At 54.7% G+C, this 19,477-nt stretch overlaps 1 protein-coding gene across 1 annotated transcript in view; it reads left to right on the top strand.

The window, feature by feature from the left end:
* The first annotated feature begins 4,243 nt into the window (after window positions 1-4,243).
* Window positions 4,244-19,477, top strand: part of CDH5 (cadherin 5) — a 36,189-nt gene continuing 20,955 nt past the window's right edge. The window contains exons 1-2 of the mRNA XM_007457319.1: window positions 4,244-4,305; window positions 15,772-15,991. Coding sequence (XP_007457381.1) covers window positions 15,791-15,991 — 201 coding nt within the window. The 5' untranslated portion in view covers window positions 4,244-4,305; window positions 15,772-15,790. The remainder of the gene's footprint in view (window positions 4,306-15,771; window positions 15,992-19,477) is intronic.

The following is a 19,477-nucleotide window of genomic DNA, read 5'->3' as shown; positions in this document are numbered from 1 at the left end:
CCCCCCGCCCCCCCCCCCCCAACCTTCTGTTTCCTCGGAAAGTTGTGTTCACTGCCCTCTCCACAGCCAGGGGGCCTTCCCCAAATCTCTGCTGCACCAAAGGCCAAAGTGCTTTCCTTTCATCTAAAACTCAGCAGGCTGCTCACACAGCGCCCTGCACTCAGGCTCACGGGTAACACAGCCCTCTCCTGCCCACCCCACGCCCGCCCCCAGTGGGCAGCCTGGGAGCCCAGGGCACTCAACTGTCCCCTCTGTCCCCCCAGCCCCGGGAAAGTCTGAGCCTCAGGTACCCACACTTCTCATCAACTGCAGGTTTCGAGCAATTATCTGGAGAAAAGAGGAAGGAAATGAAAAATATTTCAGCCACCAAATCAAGCTATGGACAGAACCACGGAGTATATCCCAGGCACTTTCACAGGAGCATCCTAACTTTATCCCTCCCTACGTGTTATGTGACACTGTGTGCTGTGCTCATGCCCTCTGCCAGGGCTTTGCCTACAGGTGCGGGGCCACCCCGTGCAGGGGTGAAGAGCCCTACACACCCACACACTCCCTGCAGAAGTTGCAGATCTGATCCACGGAGGGCTGGCTGCCCTTCTAGGAGCCCACAGTTTCAAGTCCACGTTTATGGAGCGCTCACCCCGTGCTGTGCGCCCACCAGGAAAAGACACGCAAAGGAGACACAATCCAGGTGCAGGGAAGAGAGAGAAGCAGATGAGCGAGGTGGTGGGCCGTGAAGGGGGTCTGTGTAAAAGGCTTCAGGGGCCCAGAGGAGGGAGCGGAGTGGCAGAGGAGAGGGCAGAGGAGACAAGCTCCGGGGGCAGCAGGGGATGGGGGCTCTGCAGGCAGGTGAGGGGGGCAGAGGAAGCAGCCCAGTGAGCGGAAGAGTGTGGGCAAAGACCCGGTGGCCCGGCTTCCCTGTGCCATCCTTGGGCCTCCCACACTGTGGGGAAGAAGGAACGGGATCACTTGCTGATAAGCCCCTACTGTGCGCCAGACTCAGCCAGGCAGGAAAGCTTGGTGGGTGAGGAGATGGCCTCTGGACACAGAGGCCTGGCTGGGAATTTCCAGTCCACCACTGACAAGCTCTGTGATCTTGGGAGCACTTAGTTCCCAGGCTATGTTTCTCCATCTGTATAATGGGAATAACAATAGAACCCTCCCCCAGGGTTGTCCTGAGGATTGAAAGGGGTGTCCCATGGAGGGAGAGCTCCCAGGCCAGGGTCCTCCGATGTGAGTGTGCAAACACGTGGCCTGGGAGGTACATACGTGTAGGTCTCAGGGTTCCATTGCCAGCCATTCTGCCTCTGCCGCCCTGCTGGGGCCTAGGAATCTGCATTCTCAACACATGCTCCCCAGATGATTCTGAGACAGGTGGCCAGAGGAGCACACTTTGAGAAATACCTGTTCAACGCATGTGTGCTGTTACAATCATTTATTTTCATTGTCTCATCTGCTGCTCCGACAGCCCTGCAAAGTCTGAACTGGTAACTCATTTCACAGGTGAGGAAAGGGGCTCAGAGCGGCAGGCTCCAGGTCACACAGCCAGTGATAAGCTGGCATAGGATCTGCACCGGGTCTGTCCATCCCCAAGCCTGAACCCCTCCAAGCAAGATGTCATAGGACCCCCTCCCTGGTCAACTTATGTCCTGGCAGAGGCCTTGTTATCACACTCCCCAGCCCACCCACACCGCCTCCATTGTCACTTCCCCCTCCAGCTACTAATCAGGTCCCGCAGACCACCCCGTTTCCTGCCGGCCCTCGGGCTGCCTCCTTTGCCCCTGATGGTACCTTCCTGGCCTTGTGTCCTCCCGTCACCTCCTCTGCCTCCAGAGGGGTTGGAATCGGGGCTGGGCAGTGGCAGAAATCGGGCAGGAGACCCTGAGGGGACCCTCAGGGGCACGAGGCCTGGACTACCTCTCTGTGGAGGCCCCATCCCCACCCCCGGGGCACACGCCCGGATGACCAGCCCCTTGTTTACTAATGACAGGAACAGCGGGGTTTCAGGGCAGAGTCAATTTCCTCCCAGACTGAGATCACAAAGGGAACTGGCAGATGGTGCCAGGACAAACCCCATCCCTGTCTGTCACCAGGGCTGAGTCTGAGACCCAGCAGGAAGTGATGCCCGGGCCTGGACCAACCTCACGGGCACACAGACCACAAGGGCAGGCAGTTGGCACAGGCGGGTGTGAGGAGAAGTCAGGCTGAGGGACGGAGCCCTGAGCCGGTCCTGGCTTCTCTGTGGCCACCCCACCCCCGGGCAGGAGAAGGCAGAGTTAATCCTGTTGGAGAAAAAAGTGCTGAGCTTTTGTTTGTTCATTCCACAAACAGCCAGTGGTGTGCGGCTTCCCGCGCAGAGGCCCGCCTCAGGACCATCCTCCCTCCAGCGTCGTCTGCCTTCCCTGCTGCTGGAGTCCCCTCAGCACACAGACATGCCAGCACTGCTTTAAAACAAAAGCTAAAAGCCGCCCAGCTCTCTGCTCCATTCACTCCAAGTCTGGTGGAAGGAGCCGGGATCACACGCCTCTACTTCCTGATCCCCCTGCACCAGCCGCCGCCCGCCTCAGTCCCTCATGTCTACTCTGTTCCCTTTAACCTGCTCTGGTCACGGCCATCGATGACCTCTGACTCCCAGATCCAGTGGTCAAGTCTCAGTGCTCACCTTTCCCAGGCTGACCCAGCCAACACCCCTGGCTTTCCTCCTTCCTCCCTGGGCTCTCTCCTAAGGAATCTACAAATCTCAGAGGCCCGGGGCCTCCCTCCCTGTAAGCTCGTCCACTGCCAAGGCCTCAGGTGCCAGCCATACGCTCAGGGCTTCCAAAACTCACCTCCAGACTGAGTGTCTCCAACTGTATCCACCCTGTCTCCCACTGTCTCCAACTGTCTCCACTAAATCCACCCCTGTCCCCAACTGTATCCACCTATATCCGACTATCTACCTCTATCTCCAGCTACCAATCTGACATGGCCACTTGGGTGTCTAAAAGCCATCTCAAACTCAACATGCCTGGAACAGGGAAATCTTTATCTTCCCCTCCCCCCCAAAATACCCTCCCACTCCATTCCCCATCTCCACACCAGTGTGCACTGACTTAGTGCCCCTGGGCAAGGCTCTCTCCCTCTCAGGTCTCTGTTTGCCCAGCTGTATAAGAGAACCAGTTTGGGACTTCCCAGCCATTCATCCATCCATGGAAAAACAGGGGCAACTAGTCAAAGATTCCCACTACCTGCCCTGGGAGATTCCAAATCAGTTGGACTGGGGTGGGGCCCCGGTATCTGAGGTTTGTAAAACCTCCTCTTGTAACTCTCATGATTCACAGAATCTGAGCGCCTTCTGCCCGCAGCTTCTTGCTTCTAACGGTCCCTGTCCCACCTTCAGCTTCCCCATCTTCCACGCCCCTCTTGGACTCTTGTTTCTCTCAACAGCCATGTGAGACTGAGGTTATATTATCCCCATTTTACAGAAGAGGAAACTGAGGCTGGGGTGGAGGTGCATGACTGGCCCATCAGGCACCTGGTTCCGCCTGATATTCCTAAACCCAGACGGCGCACCCCTAACCCCCAACACCCAGGCTGGCACCTTACAGCTGGAACCCAGGCCCACGCCCACCGGAAGTCAATCCAGTTCACAGACCCAGGAGCTGTGGCCTGTTCCCATCTCCTACCCACCCCACCGCAGAGTCCCGAGGCCTCCCCAGCCCCTGCAAAGTCTGCCCCTCCCCCAGCATGTCATGGAGTCACCCGGGGAAAATCTGGCTCTGGGCCCAGGGTGACCCAGGCTGGATTTCTGGCTGTGCTACGCCCCAGCTGAGTAGAAAAGCACCTTAAACTTGCTGAGTTTCAGTGTCCTGAGCTATAAAGTGGGGGTGACGGCACCTGCCCTCGGGGTTACAAGGAAGATGAATGAAGCCCCTCGGCAGGTGTTGGGCTCAAAGCCCCAGAGCTGAGGCCTGGGGTTGGGGCCCGAGTTAAGCGTCCCGGCCAAGTCCAGGGCTAGGCCTCCATGGGGACAGCCCAGCTGGGCCGAGAAGGCCGCCCACCACGGGGCCTGCCTCTCTGCAGCCAGCCCGGCCCTCACAAACGAACAATAACAGGAAACCATCCTTGGTGGTGGGGTGGGGCGGGGGGGTGCACATGGGCCAGGGCCAGCTGGAAAACCTGAAGGGGCGGCGGCCAGGCCTCCCTCACTGCCGGGTGGGGCTCCCCTCCAGAGGCTGTTGGCCGAGCTCTGCACAGTTCCACGGCACGCTCAGCCCCGGCCGGACAGCCAGACGGAACGGACACACCTCTCAGCCCACAGGCAAGGTGAGTGAGGGTCCTTGACTTCCCCATATGTAGAATGGTCATCATTGGCTCCCAGGGAAGCGCCACTCCTTGGGGTACACTGGGTCTCCCGGCTCACAACAGAGCTGGGAAAGGTGCGCCCAGGGGTGGTGCCGCAGACACAGAGGGATGTTCTCGGGGAAGGGGTAAGCTCGGCTCTCCCACAGGTAGACTCCCAGACTCAAGGGCCCACTGGCTTCCGTGGGTGCTGGGCTCAGATGCTCAGAGGGCAGGATTCCGCCTGAGTCGCCCAGCATGCCAGGGGCAGAGGACTGGCACCCAAGTGGTGCCCCTTCCCCCATGAGAGAGGATTTACCATGGATGACATCATCCCCTCCTCTCGAAGGCTCTGTGCTGGGATTGGGAGAGGAGCCCTGGAAGGGGAGCTTGGAGCCTCGCCCCTCCCTGTCAGCCACTGCCCCCATTTTCAGTACAGGTAAGCTGAGGCTTGACTCTGGGCACCTGAGGCCCTACCTGTGGAATCCCCTCCCCTCCTTCCGCAGACACCGTAGGGGCCGGTTACGAGCTGCGGAAGCTGTAGTTTTCCTCCCCCAAAAGCGAGGTACCCGTAGATTGGGGCCCAAGGGACCCAGCAGCCCTCATATTTTAGAGAAGTTCCCCCCAGAGACTTGAAGGCAGGCGGTCTAGGGTGAGAGCCGTCCTGGATACAAATCCCAGCTCTACCACTCGCTTCCCGCGTGACTTTGGGAAAATTACTCAGTGTCTCCACAACTCAGTTTGCTTGTGTGAACAATGGAGCTGGCGATTCTTTTTGCAGTTCATCATGAGAGCTGGAAATGATGTCTACAGAAGGCTCTGAAGCACTGGAGCTCATTACTTTATATTACCAGCAAGCCAATGAATTAGATACAGCCTTTCTCCATTTCTCAGTTGAGGCAACTGAGATTTGGAGCAAGAACTCATACCCCAAAGCCCAGGCTCTTTCCAGAACCATGCAGCTTCTCATGTGCCAGTCTCCTCATCTGTAAACTGGAAGAAAGGGTCTTTTCATGAGGCAATTAAAGGAAGCGATATACACACATGGTACCGGGAACAGATCATAGGAGGGGAGCTTTAAGAAATCACAGTTGAATTTACCTGCCACCCAGAGCTGACCATGGCTTGAGTGTCACAAAGGTTTTGACCCCTGAGGTCGGTCAGTCCCCAGCAGGTGAGAGATGCGTCAGCTCACCCTCCAGCGAGCGCTCTGGGCAGCTACTCCACGCCAAGCACTATGCTTGTTCCTCACCCCCACCCCCATGGACATTTCTGCCATGGGTGGTGGGCAGACAGGATCCTGACAGGAGACGAAGGGCATTCCAGGGGAGGCAGGGAGCCTGGGCAGCTCATTCGGCATCCAGCATGAGCTGGATGGACCTGCACTGGACCTGGCTGCACTGGACCTGGAGAGGCCAGTGCAGCCAGAAGGTTTTCAGAGCAGGGAGTGGCAGGAGGGCCAGTGATGCTGAAGGCCATGAGTAAGTAGCAGGACCGAGAATTCTGGTTCATCTTCAGGTGATGGGGAACAGCGGGACCCTCCCATCTGGCCTGAGTCCAGCCATGTGTGGGTGCCAGCCTGGAGGGCAGCAGGTGATCAAGGGGCCCAGGAGCTTCTGCGCCCCCAGGCAGCCCTGCTAATTCTGGCTTCCAGTGGTGAGGGGGTAGGCGAGGGGCCCACTGGCCTTGCAGGGGTTAAGCTGCCCACCCTGCAGTCTAGACCTGAGCGATTGTGCTGCTGAACAAGGGCCGGACATGGGAGCAGGAAGCTGGAGGGGCCATGCTTATTTTCTCCCAGAGCTGGATGACTCACAGCTCTGCTGCTGCCTCGGGGATACACAGTGGACACACTGGCCACTAGCTCAGGGAAAAAAATCTTGAGCCTCTTGCCCATGGGATCCATCCCTTACTACTTCCATCACCTCTCTGCACCCCCTCGGCATCCTTGAAGCTACTAAAAGAATTCCCATTTGACAGACAGGACCACAGAGCCTGAGAGAAGCTGAGCAGCCAGTCCAAGGTCACACAGTTACTATGAGGTAAAAGCAGGATATGAATGAGGCCAGCCCCTTCTGACCCCACTGCCCTGTCACACTCCATAGGGAAGCCTGGAGAGGGGAGAAGCCGGGGAGGATTGAACCTGACAGTTCAAGCCACAGAAGCAGGCACCAGGATGAGCCAGGAGCCCAATGATCCTGGGGGAGGAATGTTCTAGGAGACAACTGCTGCCCTCAGTATCTTGGCTTCTGGCTGGAGAGATACTGACAAGCCCATCGTAACCCAGATCCAAGCTGATGTTGGGTGGAGAAATCACAGAAGACTCCCTGGAGGAAGAGCAGGAGCCCCAGAGGATGCTGGGAGGTCTTGGGTCTGCTCTCTGAGCTTCAGTCTTCTAAATTCTCTAGGGCAAGGAATGGACCACATAGTCTCTAAACTCATTCAGGGACCTCCAGATTGTCTGCCACAGCATAACGATCAGATTCTGGCAGGTGCAGACACTGGGAGGAGGGGGAAGAAGGGCCCATGGGGCTGGGCCAGGAAGGCAGTGAATGAGATTTCCTTCTAGAGGAGAACAGACAGGAGCAGGAGGTGGGCCCAGGGCAGAACCAGGAAATGAGGTTAGGTGTGAGTCGGCCAGTCAAGCCCACAGCTGCCAGGCCAGGCTGAGTGGGTAGGTGAGGGTTGAGACACCCACACATTTACTAAGCATCTACTGTGTGCTGGGCTTTGTACCCATGATCTCATTCAATCCTCCCTTAGAGATGAGGAAGCTAGAGCTCAGAGAGGGCAAGGAATGGGCCTAAGGCCACAAAGCTCATGAGCAAACAGGCAAGTGTGTGAGACATGTTGCCGCCAATGACTGCCTCAGAACCCCAGGCAAAGTCAGAAAGCCCAGAGGAGGCTGGAAAAGGCTCTCCCAAGGGTGGGTTTTCTCTCCTTCAACTTTGAGCTGCCCCACTAGGAGATAAGGGAATGACCCAGAGACCCCAGGACAAATTTGTTTCGAATCATACACTAGGTCTGGTGAATTGGTTGTATCTAGCTCAAAGACTGTATTGAGGATTCAGGGGCTGAGTTCAAGTTCGGTGGGAAACGAACACTGTAATTGATTAGCGATGCCTGCCGTGAGTATGTGAATGGCAACCCATGATCTCTGTTTTGCCAGCCCTACCTTCGGAAGCCCCCTGCACACGGGTGTACGTTCATCAGGGACCCATAAGAAGGATAATCTGACTGTCCTCAAAGGATCAAAGTCCTAATGGTGGTGTGCCTGACAAAGTGATGGGCCATTAGAGATGCTGTATGGTGACAGGAGGAGCTTCTCTGAGTTATATCAACCACTGTATGTGCTCTGACCACCCAAGGTGTTGTAGGCAGATTTGTGCAGATTTGTTTTAAGTCCTCTGAGGAAGGAGGGAAGGAGTGCAAGATCAGCGCTGGAGACCGAGGCAGGCTGACAGACAGCAGTAGGGACACTGACACCTCAAGGTCCTCTGGGCCTTGAGTTCACGCCGCTGGTTGCCGGGATGAAGTGGATGCCTGGTCAGAGACACTCGCGCCAGCAGGCAGAGGCTGCGCTGGAGCGGGAGCCAATCAGAAGACCTTGTGGGGGGTATGGACTGGGGCTTGAAAAGAAGCAGAGCATTCACCCAGGGGCCACAGCAAGGAAGGGCATTCGGGCAGAGGGAACAGCCTGTGTATTCCATAAACGTCCAGTTCTCCTGCAGGCTGGGTGGGGCAGGGAGGTGAGGGAGAGGAGAGCCAGAGGGGCGCGCAGGGACACTCCGCGCTGGGTCCTGAATGCTGGCTCAGGAGCTAGGCTTCATCCTGCAGGGTGTGGGGAGCCAGGGAGGAGCGGTCAGCAGGGGAGCAGCGTGGGCAGCTCTAAGGGGAGCCGAGGGAGGGGGGCTGTTGGCAGAACCCGAGGGGAGAGGATCGGGTCTGGGACCCGCAAGAGCAGGTCACAGGGCTGAACTGAGCCCCAAACCAGGATAAAGCCCCAAGGGGCCAGCTCATAGCTGCCCGGCCCCACGCCTCCTGGGGACTCACCCTGCATCCTCCCAGTGCCGGTGATCCCTGAACGAGTTTGGGGGTCACTGGCTCCAACCTCGACCCCAGACTGAGGCTCGAGGTGTGGAGTGGGAGGGCGGTGGGAGAGCCGCCCAGGGCCACACAGGGGGCAGGGGCTCTAGCGCCCTCACCCCCACCCCTGCAGGTTCTGGGCCTCTCCTCCCACCTCCTGGCCCCTCATCCCTGACCCAGGGCCTCTGGGCTGCAGCCCAGAGACTGTAGGAGGCTGGGCTGGGACTGAGCGTCCAGTCCACCCTCCACGGCTTTGCCTGGGGCTGGGCTCTGCTGCCAGGTCTTGTCCTAGCTGCTGGCGGGCGTGCTGGGCGGGAGAGGGGCCAGCCCCGCAGAGAGGAAACTCTTCGGGGGACAGGGGTGTGTGCTTGTGTAGGCAGCACGTTTGTGTGTCCATGTGGCCTGAGGATGTCATGTGTGTATCCCTGACCTGGAGTCTTCCTCTACCCCACCCCCAAGGGCCCTCCAGTCTGCTCAATAAACGCCCAGACTTAGCCCCTGAAACCTAAGGCTTGAACAGGGTCAGGGCAGAACCATCCCGGCCGGGGGCGTTGGCCAGGCTGCCCGCTGAGCGGCTCCCAGCGGGTCCAGGCTTCCGAGGGTCCATTTAACTACAAAAGGAGGAGCCCCAACCCGCCCCCCACTTCCATCTCCCTCTGGGTCCCCCTGGCTCCTTCTTTTAAAGAGCACAGAGCTGAGCGGACCTCACAGCCCCTTTGAAAAGGCCAAACGCCAGTGACAGAGGGGGTCCTGAGAAACAGACCAAAGGGAGTTTTGCCTACTGTCTCACAGCAGATCAGAGAGAGGCAGGATTCACTGCTGGGCTGAGACCCTCCGAGAAATCAGGGCCCTCCCCTCTCTGCCCTCTCACATCTTCCTCTACGCCTCCATCAAAGCACCACAGTTTGAAACTGTGTTTTTTATCAAGTGGTTAATGTCTCTACACAAGGGTGCAGCCTGTGTAGGCTCCCCACTTGTAGTTCAGTACCTGGCACATAGTAGGTGCTGAATAAATGTTTGCTGAATGACTGTATAACCTCCAGGCTCTAGAGAGGGCTTCAGAGAAGTGGTGACATGTGACCTAAGTCCAGGCAGAGGTGAGAGAACGGCAAGTGCAAAGGCCAGAAGCTGTGACCAGGCCTGGTGGGTGTTACCATCCCACAGGCTGGGGCTCCTCTTTGAGGCTCACCAAGCAACAACCCCCCCTTTTCTTTTAAATTTTTAAATTTATTTATTTATTTTGGCTGCACTGCGCAGCTTGTGGGATCCTAGTTCCCCCAACCAGGGACTGAACCGGCGCCCCCTGCAGTGGAAGCGCGGAGTCCCTACCACTGGACCGCATCCTTGAGACCCAGACAGGGAACTGGAGAGGAGCAGAGGCACACAACCTCTCCAGCCCCCGCCAACTTGGCTCAGCCTTCAGAGCCAGTCCTCAGGCCCAACCCAGGCATCTAGGTTCTGAGCTCAGTGGTCCCACCCACTATGGACACAGACCCAAACCCAGGAGTTCTCCAAGGCCTTGCCCTCTGATCCGGGCATGACTGAGCCCAGCCATCCCCCAGATGCTCTGAGGTTCCTCTGCCCCTTCTCCTGGGCTCCATGCCCATTACCAGGGGCCTGGGCCACACACTCTGTCCTCTCATTTTGGGCCCCCTGGACCTTCCCAGACTGATCGAGGGCACAGAGGGCCCACCCTCATCCATCAGTCCATTTGGAGCTGCCCCCAAAAGCCTCTAACACAGCTCCAGGGACCGAGCATCATCACAGATCCTGGGTAACAGGGACACGGGCCAGCACCTGGCCTCTGGGTGCCCAGCAGGCACGTCTGAGCTGCCGAGCGAATCCCCTCTCCCCCATGTCTGTTGTCAGGAAAGGCCCCGGGGCTACTCAGCTGGGCATTTCTGAGCACAGAAATCAATTCCAAGATCCTCAGGCCCACTACACATCTGTGGTACCGCAAACCCAACCAGCAGCGGCCTGATCTCTCCAAAAACTTGGTGAGAGCAACCAAGAGACGTGACTCCTACTTATAGGAAAGTAAAGGGCTAAAATAAACCTGACCCCAGCTGTGCTCTGACCACACCTCCAGAGGTGTGGCCAAGGGAAATTCTGTTTCCAGCTGCGGGTCCAGCAAATCCTGCCGGCTAACTTCCTCTTCAACAGCAGGAGGAGGAGGAACGATTTTTCGACAAAACCCTTCCTCTCGGCCCGCATTTACATGGACCAATTTCTAACACAAAAGGCAAAAGACACAAATAAACATGGCTTTTCAGATGGAAAAGTCCCTCAGGACCCTCTGAGATTGGGTGTAGAAGGAGCCCGGGATTTAGAAAAAGATAAATCCGGGTGAGGGTTCCAGATCTACCACTTACGAGGTGTTTGTGTCTGAGCCTCAGATTCTTCCTCTGTGAAATGGGGATGATAATTGCTACATCCTGAGGACAGTCTGAAAACTAAATGAGATTTCATCTATGCGAGCCAAACACAGAGAACAGCTGCTTATTATTACTATTATTACTACCATTATTATTATTATTACATGTTAATGTCACCGCAGAAATAGAGAGAGAGTGGCATGATGGAAAGGCACTATTCGGGGTGAAAGGCAGCCTAAGTTCAAATCCTGGCTCAACCACTTGCCGCTGTGTGACCCAAGAGGGCTCACTCCACCTCTCTGAGCCTCATCTGCAAAATGGGATCACTGACAACTACCTGGCAGTTTGCAAGGTTTAAGTGAGATAAGGTTTCAGTGTGCCACTGAGGAGGTGTGTTTCAAAGAAGAGACTTTACGAAGGAAACACTTACAGAGCTGTGAGCTCAGTCAAGGGAACAAACGGGATGTTGAGTCCTGCAGAGACCAGCAGCAGACCACCGCAGGACCAAAGGGACAAAGCGGAGGGAAGGGTGTTTCCCGAACCCAGTGAGGGACGGATGGGAGCCAGAGAAGCTACCGGGATGGAGAGGCGCAGCCACAGCAGGTACAAATGAACCAGAGCAGCCAGCAGCAGGGAGGAAGTACCCCAACTTTTCTCCTCCCATCCTCAGACGCCTGCTAGAGCCCCCACTGGCCAAACACCAGAACCTCACGCCTGTAGGCCAAGGGTCAGTCCCCTTGACACAGAGCAGAGGTCAGGGGAGGGGTGGGGGAGTAGATTCAGCAGGGTGGGGACCTGCAAATCCCCCAACCAAATGGTTGGGTGTTCAGGAACAAGAATGGTAAGCTAACTACTCAGTAGAGCAAAACAGAGTGTCAGCGAGGATTCATACATGCTTGGTTTTATTCTTAGCGACTTTTTTGGCCATGTTACAAATGTTTCTTTTTAATTCAGGCCTGAAAACAACCCTGAGCGGTAGACACTAGTGTTCCCATTGTACAGATGATGAGACTGAGGCTCAGAGAGGTAAAGAGTCTCACGCACGGTCACAGAGCGGCAAGGCAGCACAACTGACATTCTCTAAACCACAGACCTGGCAATCACAGCTGTCACCCTGCTCTGTGTGAACCCAAAGAGGAGACAGCCATGTGTCAGGTGTGGCTGGGCCTTGGGGAAAAGGGAAGATGTAGACAGGGCAGGTAGAAAGCCGTTCTCCAGGAAGGGAAGGAAGCTGTGATTTGAGCCCAGCAATGGGACCTGGGTGTCAACCCTGGGACCAGCCACAGGCAGTGCTTCAGGGGAAGATGCCCAGGGATGCATGAGATGCAAGGCGAGAACCAGGGACGGCTCCCCAGAGGAGGACATTTGGGCTCAATCCGGGATGACAAATTCACAAGACAGAGGAAGAGGAAAGACCTATGGGGCTGTCCTGGGCCATTTCTCCTCCCTCGCTACCTGCCCTCCTTCATGTTCCAGCCTCACAGTTTGAGCACCAGCCACGTGAAGGGACCGTCTGTAAGCTGCTCCAGCCCCACCTTCTTCCGCACTCCAGGCCAGGTCTCCGGCGGCTGCTGGCCATGGCCACAGAGATGTTTCATAGCAACTCCAACCTGACACAGCCCACACAGACCTTTTGGTACCACTACCCGTCTTCCGAATCTCAGCAAAGCCCTGCCCCCCGCAACTGCTCAGGCCAGAGACTCGAGAGCCATCCTAGATTCCTCTCCATCCCTCACCCGCTACATTCCATTCACAGCAAGTCCTATTAACTCCACCTCGAAAACACATCCCATGGCCACGCACCTCTACACCTGGTCTGGGCCACCATCAACTCTCGCCTGGATGACAGTGACCTCCCCTGCTGGTCTCCCCTCTCCCAGCCCGTCTCCTCACCTCAGCCAGGGGTCTCTTCAAATCAGATCATGTCACCTTCCCTCGTGCATGGGAAAAAGCTCTCTCTAGGCCGCCCTGTACAACCCAACTGCATTAGTTTCTTCCAGCTGCTGTAACAAACCACCCCAAAGGTGGCTGGCTTGAACCAACACCAATTTATTTATTTATTATAGTTCTGAAGGTCTGAAATCCGAAATGGGTTTCGGTGGGTGAGAATCAGGACTGTTTCCTTCTAGAGCCTCTAGGGGAGAATCTATTTCCGTGCCTTTTTTGACTTCCAGAGGCCGCCCCCATTCCTTGGCCTGGGGCCCCGCAGCACCCCAACCTCTGTTTCCATCATCACGTCTCTTTTCTCCTGATTCTGACCCTCCTGCCTTCATCTTTTAAGGACGCTGGGTCTTAAAAGTACTGGGTCTATCCACATAGTCCAGGATAACCTCCCTATTTCAAGATCCTTAACTTAATCCTATCTGCTGAAAGTCCTTTGCCATGGAAGGTAATATTCACAGGTTCCAGGGATGAAGACGTGGACATCTTTGGGGGGCTCTCATTCAGCCTACCACCCCGACCTGGTCACCTCTTCTGGAGCCCCCATTGTTCATCTGACCCAAGGGCCTTCTTTTGGTTCTTCAAACAAACGAACCATTTTTCTACCTCAGGGACTTTGCACTTGCCGATCCTTCTGCCTGGAATTCCCTCCCTTCCCCTGGCATTCCTAGGGCTGACACTCCGAGGTTGGCACGAGTATCATCTCTCTGAAAGGCCTCCCCTGGCCTTGAAGTCTCAGCCAGCTGCCCCTCGCCCTCTGCTGTGTCCCCCAGTGTAATTCCCTGAGAGCCTCTGATCAGCAGCTGATGTTTTTCCCCATGTACTTATTTTCCTGGGGTTCCCACGACAGCGTGCACTCCCCGGGGACAGGTCCTGTCTGTCCCGCTCACCGCTGCACCCCAAAGCCTAGCACACAGTAGATGCTCAATACGCATCCGCTCAGGGCGTGGCCTCCTATCTTGTCCTGCCCAGGGACCTGAGAACTTCTCTCTCCCCATTTCTCAGTTTCACTTCTATTTGTTTTACTTTTTCATTTTTTGAGTCACTTCTCACTTGAGGGAGGAAGAAGGGAGCAAGACATGCAGTTCCTTTCGAGGCAAAGAAGGAAATGACCCACCGGGCCTGAGCCCAGCGAGGCTGGCCAGGGGTCACAGCTGCCACCTCCCCTGAGTCAGGACCAGCTTCCTGGCAGAACTCTCAGCTCCCTGAGCCTTTGTCCACTGCCTTCCTCCTGCCCAGAGCAGCTGCCCTTTTCACAGCCCACCTCAAAGCGCACCAGGTCTCCTCCAGTCTGACCACCTCATTGAGGACTGAGGGAACTGGGACCGGAAGCCTTCCCAGGCACATGGCACCTGCATTCCAGGCCCTGCTGGAATGCTCTGTCCCAGCCAAACCCTGCGAGCCCACTTCTGCCTGGGCCAGCAGCAAGGGGCCACAGGGATGCTGGATGCTAAGCTCAGCAGGCCCAGAGGCCAGTCTGCACACACACCCTCGGCCCTCACTGAGGACAGCCTGGCGCCAGTGTCTCAGAGGAAATGTTACTAGAGTTTAGAAACCTCCTGTGCTGTGCAGAAACCAGCTTCTCCCTGTGGCCAGGGCAGGGGACGGCCAGGGAGGTGGCCTCCCATCCAGCACCCAGTGGGTCCTTGCCTCTCTCCAGGCAGGAGCCCCGATTCTGATTCCCACTCCCACCCACCAGCCTTCTCCCTCTGAACCATCCCAGGAGCCACAGGTCAGTGACACAGGGACCAGCAAGGGTAGACTGATGGGGTCAAGGGCTGAGAGGGCATAGTGACAGCCGAGGTCACAGCCTCTACCCACCCTGGGGCAGTGAGACAAGCCCTCTTCCTTCTGGAATTCAGGATGAAGCCGGGCCCTGATCTCTGGGTGACCCCAGATCCCCATCCAGGTTGATCCCATGTCCCAAGGGCTGCCTTCATGGGGGCAGTCACATGGGGTCTTGTGCTTAAAAGGACCCCATGCTGGGTTTCATGTTCTTCCGTCTCTGTCCTGAAATTCTTAGTAACTTTTGAGAAAAGGACCCCATGTTTCCATTCTATACTACGCCCCACAAACTACGAAGCTGGTCCTGCGAGCCCAGCCTCTCTACCCACCACCCCATCCCACCCCTGTTCTCGTGACAGCTCCTAAGCTAATCACCAACTGTGAGCTCTGCGTCTGGTGAGGGCCTGGCCCTTTAGGTCACGACACCTGGGTTTCTTAAGAGCCTTCTAAAGACAACATCAAAGCAACACTGCCACAGGGGCTCTCGGACTAGCCGGGGGTCATGTTTGTTCAGAGGCGTCTTTAAATCCCACCACACAGCAGCTGCTAGGTCAAGAGATGGCAGTAGGAAGAAGCATGAACTTTGGGGCCAGGCCAACTTGGTTTGAGTTTGACTCTGAGGCTTCCCGTCTGGGTGATCTCAGAAACGTGACTAAACCTCTCTCTTCCTCCACTCATCTATAAAGTGAGGGCTACAATTACACCCACCTTGAGGCGTACTGGGAGGATTAAGTGCGATAACACATATAAAGTGCTTGGAAGAGTGTCAGGCATTCAATAGTTATTGATATTTATTTTTTGGTACTTATTATACTTATTGATGACACTTATTGATAAATGTCAGCTGTTGAGGTCAGACACCTGGGCTTTATTCTCAGCCCCACCATTTACTCCACTGTGAACTTAACTTCTCTGTGCCTCAGTTTCCCCATTTGTAAAATCCAAGCTGGGTGTCCACCGCACAAGCCTTTGGGAGCTACCATCCACATAAGCATTGCTCTCTCCTCCAGGAAACCTTCCCTACAGCTCTTCTCTAGCCTCCCCTGTCGCCCATGCTTGCTTGCCCAATAGCACATGTGACCCTTAAGTAGGAATTGTTTCTGTGTCTGGCTTCCCCTCCCAGACTAGGAGCTCCACGGGGGCAGGAAGAGGGTGTGGTTCTGCTAGTCTGAGCAGAGAGTGAAGGATGAAGGGTTAAACAGTTCAGTGCTCCCCGGGAGATGCTCGCACCCCACATTCCCTGATAGTCTCTCTCCTCGTCCCTCAGAGCCGTCCCTCCCGGGAAGATGCAGGTGTTCGTGATGCTGCTGGCTGCAGGGGGCACCTGCCTGGGCCTGCTGGCAGCAGCTGCAGCGGCCGTCAACCCTGACCGACCCAACACCCCCAGCTCGCTGCCCATTCACCGGCGCCAGAAGAGAGACTGGATCTGGAACCAGATGCACATCGATGAAGAGAAAAACGGCTCACTGCCCCACTACGTGGGCAAGGTAAGGCTCAGGCCCCAGAGCAGGAGAGGCGCGCCGTGGTGGTGGTGATGATAAAGACAGTGACAGGTGCTGTGGTGGTTGCAGGGATGGGGATGATCGTTGCAAGGGTGATGGTAATAGTGGGAGAGATGGTGGAGGTGGCAGATGTCATGGTGGCGGTGACTATGGTGATAGCCAAGGAGAAGGTGGTGGTGGTAACAGCGGTGGTGGTGGTGATGACGATGATGATCACGGAGGTGGTGGTGGTGGAAGTAATGGTGAGCACAATGGTTCATCTTTCTCGCAGACTTTGGCCTATGGAGTGAGTATCACTGGCAGAAGGGCCACCCCGTGAACAAGCTAAGGAGGGCACCCTAGTGTGGGGGCTCAGGGCTCAGGGCAGGACCAGCCAAGGCTGCCATTAACTTTGCGCATTTGAGAGGTTTGGAAGACCTGAGCAGACTTCTACAGAACTGTGCCGGTGACAAAGCTCATGATGCAGGCCATGGTTTGCCACCTCTAGTCGAGGCCTTTGAACCTCCTCAGAAAGCCCTGTCTCTCAGGGTGTTTTGTCCTAGCATCTAGGGCGTTATGAGCTCCAGATTCTAGGACACCCATAACAAGGCACTTGACCCAAGCCTGCCCTCCAGGGCGGTGCCTATGACTCTAAACCCTCATTTCATCCCATTTAAAACGTGTCCATCCTCAGTCACCTTCCTAGAGCTTGGAGCTAATCTGAGGGACTAATGAACTATCTTCCTGTGTCAAAAGGTCGCTGAGGTCAAAACCATCCACTCTAATTGAAAGGAATGGCTCTAGGGGCTTCCCTGGGCGCAGTGGTTCACCTTCCTAGAGCTTGGAGCTAATCTGAGGGACTAATGAACTATCTTCCTGTGTCAAAAGGTCGCTGAGGTCAAAACCATCCACTCTAATTGAAAGGAATGGCTCTAGGGGCTTCCCTGGTGGCGCAGTGGTTGAGAGTCCGCCTGCCGATGCAGGGGACACAGGTTCGTGCCCTGGTCTGGGAGGATCCCACATGCTGCGGAGCAGCTGGGCCCCTGAGCCATGGCCGCTGAGCCTGCGCGTCCGGAGCCTATGCTCCGCAACGGGAGAGGCCACAACAGTGAGAGGCCCACGTACCACAAAAAAAAAAAAAAAAGAAAGAAAGGAATGGCTCTAGTGGTGGAATTTCACACACAACGACAGGGAGATGGATTAGGTATTTCCAGAGTTTTCAGTGAGGAGAAAAATTCCTTTCCAGTGCTTCAAAATCTCACCACGTCAGTTTCTTGGAAGCTAAGCAGGGTCAGCTAAAGAAAGATCAGTGTACCGGTGAGAGGAATTATGCTCCCAAGCACAAGGCTGGGCTCTGGGACATGGTCGGGGGCAAAGACAGACATGGTCCACACCCTCATGGAGCTTGTGGTCTAAAACAGGGGCTGGCCACATGTAAATCAGTGAAGTTAGAACACTCCCTCACACCATACAGAAAAACAAACTCAAAATGGTTTAAAGACTTAAATATAAGACATGATACCATAAAACTCCTAGAAGAGAACATAGGCAAAACATTCTCTGACATTAATCACAGCAATGTTTTCTTAGGTCAGTCTCCCAAGGCAAAAGCAATAAAAGCAAAAATAAACAAACGGGACCTAATCAAACTTATAAGCTTTTGCACAGCAAAGGAAACCATAAACCAAATAAAAAGACAACCTATAGACTGGGAGAAAATATCTGCAAATGATGTGACTGACAAGGGCTTAATTTCCAAAATATATGAACAGCTCATACAGCTCAGTATCAAGAAAACAAACAACCCAATCAAAAGCGGGCAGAAAACCTAAACAAACGTTTCTCCAAAGAAGCCATACAGATGGCCAACAAGCACATGAAAAGATGCTCCACACCGCTATTAGAGAAATGCAAATCAAAACCACAATGAGGTATCACCTCACAGCAGTCAGAATGGCTGTCATCAAAAAGTCTACAAATAATAAATGCTGGAGAGGGAGTGGAAAAAAGGGAACCCTCCTACACTGTCGGTGGGAATGTAAATTTGTGTAGCCACTATGGAAAACAGTATGAGGCTTCCTTAAAAAACTAAAAACAGAGTTACAATATGAGCCAGCAATCCCACTCCTGGGCATATATCCAGAAAATATGAAAATTCTAATTCAAAAAGTTACATGAACCCCAATGTTCATAGCAGCACTATTTACAATAGCCAAGACATGGAAGCAACCTAAGTGTCCATCAACAGATGAATGCGTAAAGAAGGTGTGGTACCTATAAATAATGGAATATTACTCAGCCATAAAAAAGAATGAAATCTTGCCATTTAGAGCAACATGGATGGACCTAGAGGTTATCATACTAAGTGAAGTAAGTCAGACAGAGAAAGACAAATATCATATGATACCTCTTATATGTCAAATCTAAAAACATGATACAAATGAACTTATTTACAAAACAGAAACAGACTCTCAGACATAGAAAACAAACTTACGATTATCAAAGGGGAAAGCGGGGGAGGGATAAATTAGGAGTTTGGGATTAACGTATACATACTACTATATATAAAACAGATAATCAACAAGGACCTACTGCATAGCACAAGGATCTATATTCCATAGGTTGTAATAACCTATAATGGAAAAGATGTATACACACACACACATATACATCACTTTGCTGTACACAAGAAACTAACAAAACACTGTAAGTCAACTATACTTCATAAATAGGGGCTGGTAGAACTGCCCCGCCATGCAGTTTTGTAAATAAAGTTTTATTGGAACAGAGCCACGCCGTGCACTTAACAAATGGTCGTGGTTGCTTTCATGCTACAATGGCAGATTTGAGTAACTGTCCCAAAGACCATATGACCCACAAAGTTGAAAATGTTTACTATCTGGCCCTTTACAGAAACAGTTTGCCCACCCTGGTCTAGAAGGGCAGCATGTATTAGACAAAGAACCCCACACATGCTGGAGATGGGGGAGCCCTATGGTTATAGAGAAACAGGCCAGAAAGGACCCCTAGATGGGGAAGGGTCAAGTCTGGCCTCAGCACCATAAATGCCATGGCAGCTGGCAGTGGAGCCAGCCGGGGAATCTACACTCACAGCCCTGCCCACGGCCCTCTCCACTGCTCACTGTGCCCAGGCCTCCTCTGGCCACCAAGAATGGCTGGGAAATTCAGATCCTTCAGTCTGGCCACTCAGAGGGGAAGGCGCTTGCCCAGGGTCACACAGTGAAACCAGGACAGAGCCCTAGGAAAGCACAGGGTTCCTGACTCCCAACACCGATGTGAACTCTGTGCCCTAGAGGAAAATGCCATCGGCCCATCTACTCCTTCCCAAGAGGATGAGTGTGCCGTGAATCAACCTCCAAAGAGAATGGCTGCCCCCCAACGAATATCCACGGGCTGAGTCAGGGACAGTCAGCAGCAAGCAGGGCCACCGGCATGCCGCCCAGCCCGGACACGGCAGACTTTGGACGGCTC

The sequence above is a fragment of the Lipotes vexillifer genome, unplaced genomic scaffold, assembly GCF_000442215.2.
Source record: "Lipotes vexillifer unplaced genomic scaffold, Lipotes_vexillifer_v1.1 scaffold504, whole genome shotgun sequence".
In the NCBI taxonomy this organism is placed as follows: domain Eukaryota; kingdom Metazoa; phylum Chordata; class Mammalia; order Artiodactyla; family Lipotidae; genus Lipotes; species Lipotes vexillifer.
Note: the sequence above shows the minus strand (reverse complement) of the source record. Positions and strands in the feature narration are given on the sequence as shown.